Source organism: Uloborus diversus, chromosome 7, assembly GCF_026930045.1.
Source record: "Uloborus diversus isolate 005 chromosome 7, Udiv.v.3.1, whole genome shotgun sequence".
NCBI lineage: Eukaryota > Metazoa > Arthropoda > Arachnida > Araneae > Uloboridae > Uloborus > Uloborus diversus.
Window position 1 is genome coordinate 79,514,909 of NC_072737.1, and position 12,417 is coordinate 79,527,325.

General features: G+C 31.0%; 1 protein-coding gene across 1 annotated transcript in view; it reads left to right on the forward strand.

The window, feature by feature from the left end:
• The window catches only part of LOC129226569 (porphobilinogen deaminase-like), a 15,945-nt gene continuing 3,528 nt past the window's right edge, over positions 1–12,417 (forward strand). Inside the window, exons 1-8 of the mRNA XM_054861187.1 lie at positions 1–100; positions 1,617–1,713; positions 5,124–5,192; positions 5,789–5,911; positions 6,050–6,183; positions 7,056–7,133; positions 9,405–9,480; positions 11,548–11,661. Coding sequence (XP_054717162.1) covers positions 1,651–1,713; positions 5,124–5,192; positions 5,789–5,911; positions 6,050–6,183; positions 7,056–7,133; positions 9,405–9,480; positions 11,548–11,661 — 657 coding nt within the window. The 5' untranslated portion in view covers positions 1–100; positions 1,617–1,650. The remainder of the gene's footprint in view (positions 101–1,616; positions 1,714–5,123; positions 5,193–5,788; positions 5,912–6,049; positions 6,184–7,055; positions 7,134–9,404; positions 9,481–11,547; positions 11,662–12,417) is intronic.

Below are 12,417 nucleotides of genomic sequence, written 5' to 3' on the forward strand. Positions count from 1 at the left end.
GCGCATGCGTCAGTTTTTCCGGTTCTGCCACATGAAATTTCATACTCACGGCAAAATCTCTTTCGGTTTCCTCTACTATGTACCTGATAAACTCATTTTTGTGAGTAAATAATGATATAATTGTTTGTTTATTTGAACAGGTTATATTTCTATTTGATTCATAGATAATTTTTGATTGGCTACTAATGTAAACAAACGAGGCGTTGACTTCGAAACCATAAACATGGAGATAATAGGGTCATTTCAGATCAAATTGATACTGTTTAAAATATTTTTGTGGGAAAATTAATGCAGCTTTCTAGTAGGTTGCACATTTGAGTTAGTATTTTATTCAACAGTTCCTGTCAAAAGAATGCTTTCCTTTTCGAAATCATTATTTGTTGTTTGCATCCAATAAATAATTTAAGATTGGTGTAATCGGATGCTGGGGCTGCATGTTGTTTTGAAACATATTCTATGGCAGAGTTTCGGCAACATGATCACCACAAGTTTTCAAAAATATTCCTGTCACAATTAGGGATGCACCAGATATCCGGTAACTATCCGGTATCCAGCGAAGTAACTATGCGGTACCCAGCTAAGCTAACCGCATGTTACAATTCTCAGCAAATTAGCTGATATAGGAATAGGAGCACTCAAATAAAGAGGAAATTAAACATCAAAAATTAATTGAAGATATTTGAGACACTCTAAAAAGCTACTGAGAAAATCAACACTTTCATCGAAAGACATAGTATTTATTCAAAATCGGAGTTTCATGGCGTGGCTTCAGTGCTGTCGTACTCAATGAAAGCGGCAACGACGGTACTTTGTGATGACAAACTTAATTCTTTAAACGTGATATATATCAGCAAGCATGTTAACATTTTTATGCGAAGAGTATAAAGTGTGCGGGAGACAAACGAATAAATGATTAATAAAATTTGCTTGAAACCACTTGAACTTGAGTCTTCATCTCAAACAAGCATGTTAAAAATCTGACCTTGTTGCAATATTATTTTTGCTAATTCCCTTTATAGCTGTACAAACCCCCCAAGAGTTCAAAAGCCACTGGTTGGGAAGCAATGGTTTAAGAAGATTTATTTAACCATTTTGTAGGAATTATAAAGCCATATGAAGCTGGTAGAATCAGCCCACAGCACAAATGCCTTCACCTTCATAGCAGTAAAGACCAATGCAATTAAACGACTTACCAAAAAAGGTTGATTTTTTCATGCATATAATACAGGTTATACTTATTAGGTATTTTATATCTGTTTGAGTGAACTCAATGTACAATCAATGTTTTGCACTGCACAAATTATTTTTTTTAACTTAGTAAAATTTTGCAAAATAACAGATAAAATTTTTACCAAAATTCATAACTTAAATAACCTAATCATAATTACATGAAATACATAATTACATTACAGAATTACCTAATTACATGAATTCTCCCTGGCTATAGGGCGGTAACTTACTGAAACTAATCATAATTTTTTTCTGATTTGTATGCATGAATGTATTTGCATAGTATTTCTATGTTGTTTTATTGTACTTGCTTAATTTCAATAACTGAAGTATATTAATTGTTTAACTTTTTTTATACTATAGCTTGTTTTCTTTTATATTTTAAGAGAGCACTTATGATACTATAAAGCCCATAGTGGTATGGAGAAAACAGATATTGAAGAACCGCCTCAGAAGAAAAGAAAAAGTGAAGGAAATTTTGAGGTAAAAATTAAAAAGCTTCATGTGGAAATTGCTTATTATTTTATGTAAAAAAAAATCTGTATATTAAACTTTATTTTGTGATGTATTGTGGTTTTGTAAAATTTGAAGAAACCAAGTCATTGAAATCTCTTATGTTTTTTTCACTCTGCATCTTCTGTATTTCTGTTAACTGGTGATGTAATTCTAAAATTTTGTTATCTATTTAAATTGAAATAATTTTTTTTTTGTTTAAAAAAAATTAAGGTTTTTTTTTTTTTTTTTTTTGACAAAAATGATCCAAGATGGAATATTCTACTTTGACTTCCCTTCTGGTTTGTGTTGCATTGATGTTTTTTTTTCTCAAAACCAGAAGCTGGAGCAGCCCTTATGGGGGCACCCCTGATTAACTGAAAGCTCATAACAATTATCTATTGTGTCTGAGAGCTACAAGTGGTTAGAAATTAGAATAAAATTGATTTCCTAGAGTAAATTTTAGAAATAAAAGGGTTTTTTTCGTGGGAATACCTACAGATTAAAATGTTTACTTACCATTATTTTGCATCACTATAACTTTACCATTCAGTATAAGTAAGGGAGGTGGATCGAAACCATAGACATGGAAACCGGTTCGCTCGCGCTCTCTTAACTAGATGGATCATCCTGTGGTAGAAAAGCGATTCCTTTTCAACCAACGATCGTCCGCCATTTGTAGGGCAAGAACTTTCCACCGCGCATCATTTAAGCTTACTATCGGTTCGTTTTCCGCAATTTTCTGGGATTTTTCTGTTTTAAAATAGTACTTTCAGTGAAAGATATTTTTTTAATTAAAAAAAAAAAATACTCAAAATCATTTTTCTGTTCGAAATTAACTACTGGAGGTAATTTCAAAACAGAAAATAGATTTCGCATCTTCTTAATTTGTAACTCATTCGTCATTCGGAATTATGCGAAACATTAAAGTATACTTTTGTCTTTAACGAAAAATTAATTTTTGAATAACGAATAAGTCAGTTTTAATCACTACGAGGATTTTTTAGGCTGCATCTCGTATCTTGTGTGAATTCTCGCATATTTTCAAATAAAGGGATTTCAAATTAACTCGGATATATCTGTGAATCTATTCAAGATAAAGACGCTCTTACTGCCCAAAGCTGTTTATGTTAAACGTTGCTTCTTTCTAATAAATTAAAAATAAATATGGTCAAAACACTATCTGGATGTGATAAGATTAATTTAACAAAATACATAAATAACAAATAAAATAAATTTAAAAAAAATAATAATAAATGAAAGAAAAATGCATCACAACATACTAACTTCGAATGATTACATTTCTAAAAGTAGTAGGAGTGACACTAATTTTATTAGTTCAAATGTTAGACAAACGTGTTGGTTATCAAACTTAATTCGTTTCAGATCTCTGCTATGAGGGGGCTAGTTGTATTGAGATTAGCAAATGGTCAACTTCTGCTATTTCTCCGGGATACCATGTTTTCCCAAGCTTTAGTGCTACAAAATTACCAGATATCAATAAGAGATGACCGTCTTTCTGAAACTGGGTGATTTGATATTTATGTTTTCTTTGTTTTAGTCTACGTCATCCTGAAATTATGTTTCAGATTCTGAGTGCTCTGAGTACTCGCTATGTAATACATTGTGTTCATCACTATTTAAGACATTATGTTATAAATAGTTGCATTTTTAATATAAATAACAGATAACAAATTAGTATGGTTGAAAAAATATGAATATTATTACGACTATTTTAGCCTATAATGCACATTACACAATACGTCCATCTGTACCTATATCGATTTACTGTGTTTTTGATGCTTTTTATAAAGCTTTTTTTTTAATAAAAAGCATTAGAAACATATTATTTTAGGTGTCACTACTGTAATTTTATATTAAAGTTTAAAACAAACCGTTCAAAAAGTTATTCGAATTAAAAAAGTCTTTTTTTAAATAACTCCATAACATACTAATTATGAATGATTATATTTCCGAAAGTAATAGGAGTGACACCGATTTTTTTAGTTCATATGTTAGACAAACATGTTGGTTATCAAACTTAATTAGTTTCAGATCTCTGCTATGAGGACGAGAGTAGTAGTTAGATTTTAAACATTTGCATTTTTGTGAAATTTAACACATAAGTTCCAATATCTTCTGGCGCCCTTATAGTGACACCAATTTTATTACATATTTTTGATGTATGCAAATGTAGCTAGGAATTTATGCAAAAACGTTGGTGTCATCATGAAGGCGCTTTGAGAAAATTGACATTGAATATAGTAAAAAAATTCATTTTCGGTCATTTTTAAACGGAGTTTGTGGCCGTCACCCTCGTAGTGACACCGATTTGACAGCTGTAATAGTATGTAAGAAGACCGTATAATAGTATAGAATTTAAAAATCCAAGTCATTATAGAGGCGCTTAAAGCAATAAGAACTTTAAATTGCCTGATCCTTACAGACAATGGCTCTTAAATGCTGAACACGAAATCGGCATGATCGAGTTTTTTCATCCACCTGAAAAACGCTCAGAAACGAAGCAAATGCTGTTCAACCACCAATATATTTGCCCTCACAATGGCGGCCGCGTCTACTCCTAGGGAGAATCATTTTCCCCTCCGAACTTCGGTAGGCTGATCCATCTAGTTAAGTGAGCGAGAGCGAACCGGTTCCCATGTCTATGATCGAAACAGTTTACAGTGTTCTCAACGGTCACAATCAGGTCTTGGTTACATACCTTTTACATTTACGCGGACCTGTCATTTCAAGTTTTTTTTGGGAGGGGGAGGGGGACATTCAATGGCTGATTTTATCGTAAAACAACAAAAACTATGCTTATTTATGTGTTGAAATCCACAAATGAGGATATTAACCCCGTAAATGAGAGCCTTGCATTTGGATAGTTAAAAATTTGAGATTGGACCTTTCATTCACAAAGTTTTAAATTTTCTCTCGCAAAATTTTCAAATGTCGAAATAATATCTATCAATAACCATGAGTAAAATATTTATATTTTGTAAACTCATTTTAATTAAATTTACTTGCAATCATGATTTATTTTTTGAAATATTAGTTTGGTTTTCTTACACTTAAACTTCACTAGGCCCTATTTTTATCTTACTAAAATTTCTGTCTTCAAAATGTTTCAAGTTAAACATTATTCAAAAATAAGCGTAAACTTGTAATGCATTTTTAGTCAAGTAGAAATTTTAAATTCATTTGAAAATTCACTATTTATTTTCATAGTATTGTATCGAAGAATTTTGAGTTGTTTTTCATAAAGAACTAACTCTGTTTTCTAATTAAAAACATTTAGTACCTCATGTTTGAAGTTTAAAAGCTGATTTTGTTAACAAAAGAAGATATAATTTAAAGAATTTGCAAAAGTTTTCTATACTTGTACCATGTTTTTTCAGGCTAATAATGAAATTCTGGAAAATGGAAGTGTTTTGAAAAGAGTCAAAGTCGGATCTAGAAAAAGCCAGGTAAATTTGTATGTATAGCTTTGAAAATTTAAGAACAGAAAACTCTCTTTTCTTATTTTGTCGGATTCTTCTTCTGTATTTGAGGTTGAAAAAAAAATATTTTTTAGTTTAAACATGATTTTTTATTTAAATATTTTTGCACTATTTTATTTTTATTTGCATTTGTGAATAAAAACCAACAGTGATAATTAACATACATCAACATTACATAATATGATACAATTTAAATGTTTCAAAAAAATTTTTAAAAACTGTTACTTTTAACTTATAAATACATCTTGTTAAATTTTTGTTACTATTCAAAACATTCATATTTATTCTATTATTTGCTGCATAATATATTTCCAACAAATATGCATGTGATATTTTAATGGAGTATTAAAAGAGTTCATCTGATTATTGCTTCTTTTGACAATGTTTCAATCAGGAAGGATTCCTTTTTTTTTTAAATTTTTTTAAGCTGTAATGGAAAGAATGGCATTTTTCCCACAGGTCTGAAAAGTAGTACAAGTCCTGAATTTTCTCTGAGCAAAACTCATTTTTATTTCTAAATTTGATTAGGTAAGCTGCCTAATACTTTACTTTTTTATTTACAGTTGGCTCTTTTTCAATCAAATTTTGTTGTTGACTTATTGAGGAAAAATTATTCTAACATTTCCTATGATATTGTGCCTATGTCAACAACTGGAGACAAAATTTTAGATGTTGCATTATCAAAGGTAATTCCATGGATTATAGTTTGTTTTAAATCTGATTTACAAATGTGCCATAATTTATATGCTTTTGTTTTAAATTTAAAAATGCATGTTGATTCAGTACTTTTAAACCATCTTTATATTTTAATAATTTTGTTACAGATTGGAGAAAAAAGCCTTTTTACAAAAGAATTAGAAGTAGCTTTAGAAAAAGATGAAATACATTTTATTGTTCATTCCTTAAAAGATTTACCAACCTCTCTACCTCCTGGGATGGTCATTGGTGCCATATGCAAGTATGTCTTATTCATATTTTTGACTATTAAATGTTTTTTGTTTTTTTTTGACACAACTCATTTTGTTCTTAGTTATTTAATGTCAAATATGGATTTTCATTCTTTGTTGCGCTTGATATCTTTAGGACTTTATTATTTTAAAAAGTGAAAGAAAATCACATTTAAGTAGGAAATCAGGCGACAGCCTTAGAAAGGAAAGCTCCCACAAAAACAGTAGATTTGTCAGGTATATTATGTTTTTGCCGTGCACCATGATGTTAAATTGTAGTATATCACGGCATGTGATTTCCAAATGCCGTGAAATGGACTGAATCTTTGATTTCTGTAGTGGTGTTCAATGTTTGTTTGTATTTGTGTCAGTGAAAGTTTTATAGAAAGTGGGCTCTGTATTTCCAAAAAGATGTTAACCAATTTCAAGTTTTCTTTTACTACAAATAAAAGAAAAGATAAATACAGTATTAAGTGCATCTCATTTTTCTTTACTTGGATTTTATCTTTTAAGGATGTGGACATTACCTTTTTTGAGGATAGATACTGGAAAAGATTGTTATCCTTTTAATTGTCCATGATTTTAAGAATATAAACCAATTAATAATTTCTGTACTTCTCAGAGTCAGGGGCATGCACAGAAATTTTGGGGACCGTCACAAATGACTTTTCCGGGCATCCCTCTAAGTTTACATCTATATTTCAGCCCTAGTTTTAAAAATATTGGACCCGAGCAAATAGGCATCCCTTCTCCCCCTGCTCAGAGTTGGGAAAAATGTTGTTAGTGAAAAAAAAAGTCTTTATCTCTAATAATCTACTAATGCAAAATCTTCTTTTATAAAAGTTCTGCAGTTTACTAACACAATTATATTTTTCTGCTTTAGAAGAGAAAATCCATTTGATGTAGTAGTATTCAGTGAGAGTTCTACGTACAAAGACTTAAAGGAATTGCCCAATGGCAGGTAGGCTTCTATTTTAGAGCATATTTAGCTCACTTAATGAATTTGAAACATAAGTATGCATATTTTATGTCAGATACATGATTTTCTGTGAAGTAAAATTCTATGGCAAGAAGCTTTCTTATCCTTCTTTTTCTTTCAAAAAAAACTTATGATATTGTAATCTTAGACTCATAATGTTTTGATGTAAATTTTGTTTTTTCTCAAGCATTCAGGAGAATTAAAAGAGGTAATATTTTATGGGATAAAAAAGTATGATTCATCTTATGGAAATCGGGAGTTGTATAGCTAAATTATTTTAAAAGTAAGATAATGTTACATATTCACGGTTGCCAACTTTGGAGAAGCAATTTAAGGAGCATCTACGGTGATTTTAAGGTGCAATTTAAAATTTTACAGAGCAGTTTGGTATTTTGTATAAAAATCAATAAAAATAACTAAAACCACTTTTCTAAAAATGTTTTTAGAGGTTTAATAAACATTTAGAGCACTAGTATTAAAATAATTATTTTTAAATTAATAAAACAGCTTCTAACACTATTTCAATTTTTGAGTATAAGCATCTTTAATTTCCCATATTTACATTTTTTGTTATGATAAAATAGCAAAATTTAAGCTTGAAAACGTTCGGCCGGGAAATGCGGAGCAAAAGAACTTCTTTGCGGAACCGTGGAATTTCGCCATTAATGCGGAGCAGTTGGCAACCCTGCATATTTAAATGCAATTATTCTAGTTAAGAGATTTAAATTTTAAAAAAAATGAACAGTTTACTCTGCAGTCATTGGAAGGATACCAGCGTTTCAAGCAATTGAAGAATGATTTCTCACTCCACAGTGCATGGTTCTTAGGAATGAATTATAGTCTATTCATAATTTAAATAAACTGTTGAAGGCACTACACTACAGCCTCTGGCTAATGGCAGCTGAGAGAAGTAAAATCAAGACTGACCCACTTACACAGGATACTGTCTGTCCAGTGAGACTTGCGCACATGCCAAATTACAATGTTTTACTTCTGGCTGATTTTGTATCTCTGTGCAAGCTGGCATATTCAAGCTTTAGAACTACGAATTTTTTTACCTGAACTCAGGAGAAAGTCTCTTAGGGCCATTCCACGAAAAAGTCAACTGCTTGTCCCGCATGTGCCGATTCATATATTTCATTAAAAAGTAATTATTTTAAAGGGTAATGACGAAATTTTTGCTTAACATACCATGCATAAGTTTGTAATTTGTTAAGCAAAAAAAAATTGTCCATTAATATTTTAAAGTATTATTTTTAAGGACATATATGAGGCGTCAGGTGAGGGACAAAATGACCATTTTCCATGGAATGGCCCCTTAATACTTGAGTGATTTAGAACATTAATGCTTTTACTCTGCTCTAGAAAATCATGGGAGTTATAATAGGCTGATAAAGTTTGTTGTAATTCTACCTTTAATATCTTCAGTTGCAAATGCAATTGTCTGTGTACATCCTTTGTATAACGTACATATGATCAATCATATTTTCCCCACAAGTAGGTCGCTGTTACTAGAATCGGGTTTAACATTTCTTTCAACTATTCTGTTTTCATTTTGTGGGGTCAAATAGTTTATGTTATAGTTCTGTGCTAAGTACAAATGTGGTATCTGCAGTGGAGCTTAAAATGAAAAATTCAGGAATAAAGTTCTACAACTTGTTCTTTGATTTGGGATTCAATATATTGTTCAACTCACTATAGTAGTTTTGTAAATAATTGATCTAACCTACATGAGTGCATGTTTTGTAAAAGTTTTTATACAAAATAAATGAAACATTTTCATATACTAGGCTGTTTTGGCCATAAATAACTAGTGCTAGACATGTTTAGGAGTATCTGTTACGATACAACAAAAAAAGCTTAGTAAAATGAGTTTAATCCATACTCTTAAAACCTGTGCATGTCTGTAACCTTAGAACCACTTATTTTAATAATCTTTTGTTTTTCTTTAAATGTAAATAAATAACGGATGATACTCATAAATTGAATTATAAGTACTATTTAAAGATTAAGTTTTCTACGAGTGAGTGGTATCTAAGAAAAGCATTTAAAAAACAAAGATTACTAATAATGTAAGATTATTTTATTTTCTATTTGTGCATCCCCACTTGAACTTGATTCCTTAATGGTATTTCATTTGTTTTACTTTTATGCTAGAATAACTCTGCAGTTGCTTACGTATGTTTTTTGTAGTAATTGTTTTTAAAAATATTTTATCTGTGAAAATAATGGAAAATAAGAAAACATTTTTAGTGTTATAGGAACAAGCTCTCTTAGAAGAATAGCACAACTGAAAAAACTTTACCCTTCCCTCACATTTGAAAGTGTGGTATCCTTTGTTACACTTTATACTTGAGTTAAATAATTCATAAAAGGTTTGTTTTTCAGTGAACGTTCATTATAACAGACCCTGTTGTCCCAACAACAAAATCAATTGCTGTAATGATAGGTGACTGTACCCTAAATGTACGAGATGTTGCATGTTGTCATATTTTTAAAAAATGGAATAACTTTTACAAGTTATGCTTCCTTTTAGAATAGAATTAAAAAACTAAGAAAATAATTAATTGCTTTTTTTTTCAACCTCTATTTTGCAAAAATTAAATTATAATTTACTAATATTATTCTATAAAAATAATTATATTTAACGTCAAAATACTGAAAATTATTGATAGATTGGTTATTTCTTAAAATTGAGACCATGGTTTACTTCTGGTTTGTTTCAGATTTTTTCAAAATACAGTATTGTGGCAATTAATTGGGAAATGCATTTTTTTTTTCAAAAAAAAATCAGTTTTATTCAAGTTTTTCATGAATACATTTGAAACTAATAATTAATATGACATCCTCGAGACTTAAGAACATCACAGACATGTTTTGGCATAGAATGTACCAGACTGGCACATATAGTTTTAATTTCAACGTCATTATACCATATGTCAAAAACAGACGAAATTAGCTTTTCCACCGTAGCACTGTCAAATTTATGAAGACGTTTTTTAACGACAGCCCACAAATTTTCAATCGGATTTAAGTCCAGGGAGTTTCCAGGCTAACCCAGTACAGTAAGTTTGTTTTTAGAGCAGAAATTAAAAAAATGCTTTAATGTGTGATATCGCGCCGTCTTATTGAAAAACGTAATCTCCGTTCGGCCAAAGTTTAGACATGGTTAGAAGCACATTTTGGGTCCATATCAATTCTTAGTTGGCACTGTTCATCATTCCTTCTACGGGAACAAGGAATTATGTCGCTGAAATGCAGAAACAACCTCAAAACATCTTTTTGGATGGATACTTGGGTACCTGATTAATGTGGTGCGGAAGAAAAGGTTCTCCTTTGATCCTTTTCATGAACCTGGACCTAAATCCCTGAACCACAGAAAATAAAACCTTTTCCCAGTCCTCCTCAGTCCATATTTTATATTTCGGTGCCCATTCTAACCTTTTTCTTCTTCATACAAGGCGTGAGGAGCTGCTTCTTGTATGGTCGACATGCTCTCCGCCCACGTTCTAAAACCCTGTATCTGACTGTTGAAGGTGCTATGTCAACACTAGCTGTCCCCATGGACTTGGACAGATCAAAACTAGTTAATCGAGGATTCATAGCACTCATTCGATGGAAACTTTTGTTGTCACGAGCCTAAGTTGGTCTTTTTCTGCTTATTTTCCAATACGGTTGGTTCTAAGATTTCCTGTTGTCTTAAACCACAGCCATATTCTCTTGACAATTGATTTACTCACTCCACATATTTTGCCTATTTTCTCTAACGTTTTAGAAGTGTGTTCTCTAAATGCAATCACTTTAGCACATGTTTCAGGGCTGATATCCATGACTCTAATTACTCCCACAGCAAGCGAGCAACAAACACTGCCAACTTCTTCTCACTTGGCGGAAGAATTTATATGCCTGCAACTTATCTGATGCGTACAAACAACCACTAGTTTGAAAATAAGTGCCATTTGAACTCTGAGCTGAATTTGAGTGTTTATTCATTCGCTTATGTGTGATAAAGCGAAAAAAAATAAAATTTCCCAATTAATTGCCACAATACTGTATTAGCTTATTATTGTAGAAGCTTTCTATATTTATAACTTTTTCATAAACTATACATATTTAATAATGTCTGTCATTTGTGTGAGTTTTCATTTCTTTTACTCTTTTACTACCAGATCAACTCTTTTCAATGCAAATATTTTACAATTTGAATTGAAAAAATTTTGTATTTGATTTAAAAATAAGTTTTGATTTTAAATTAAGTTATAAATAAATTCATATTTTTTATTTTTTAAATTTTTTACACTACATTTTTAGTTAGTTTACTACTTTATTACCCTCGCAACTCAACGCCTAACCATTGAATAAAGAGCAAAACAAGTAACCCTTAATATTATATCAGCGAGGAAATTTAAATACCAGATTACGAAAACTTGATGATGACAATAAGTATTCTGCACTAATACTTGCTGCAGCTGGAGTAATTCGACTTGATCTGGAGCATCGCATTGGAAAGGTAATAAATACCATTTAGCAATTTTAATAATCTAATTGGCTTGTTATTTAAAGTGCTAGTCATATCAAATAAATTTTGTTTTTGCTATGTACTCAAAGTATGATTAATATTAATGTTCTGCAAAAAAAAAAAAAATTACAAATTTGGATATGTGTACATACTATACCAAGGATGAAACCGACTTAAAATACAAGACCCTCAAAAGAGCTACATGCATTAGAAAAAACATCACCATAGTCAAAAAAAGCCTGAGGAAACTATTGATACCCCCCTCCCGCTTTCGTAAAATTTGTATTTGTTATTTATATTCTGAAATCTAAGCTTTCAGTTATTGTAAAGGTGCAAGGTAGCGTAAAAAAGTACGTTATATGTTTCTGATGAAACTATTTCTTGACTCCTCGCCATTTGCTAACCTAGTGCATTACCCTAGGGCCAGAAACTATTCTTTCATGCAGTACATGCATTACTGCTACTAGCAGATTGCCATTACCACTTGACACCCAGTATCCAACCAGATGGAGACTTTTGTGCTCTTGCAAACTGAAATTGCTGTATAGAAACGCTGAAAGATGCCTAGAAAACAAGTTTCGTACTCTATATGTAATAACTGGAAAAAAAAAAAAAGACCTAAAAGCATAATAGGTCAGAAATGCAATGCTCTCACGCATTTGTTTTGTGTTTTTTAAGGCAGCAAAAGTTGAGTTGTTCTGGCAGCATTCTTTGTTATTTCTTGGGGTTCCTTTTGAAAACTTTTGT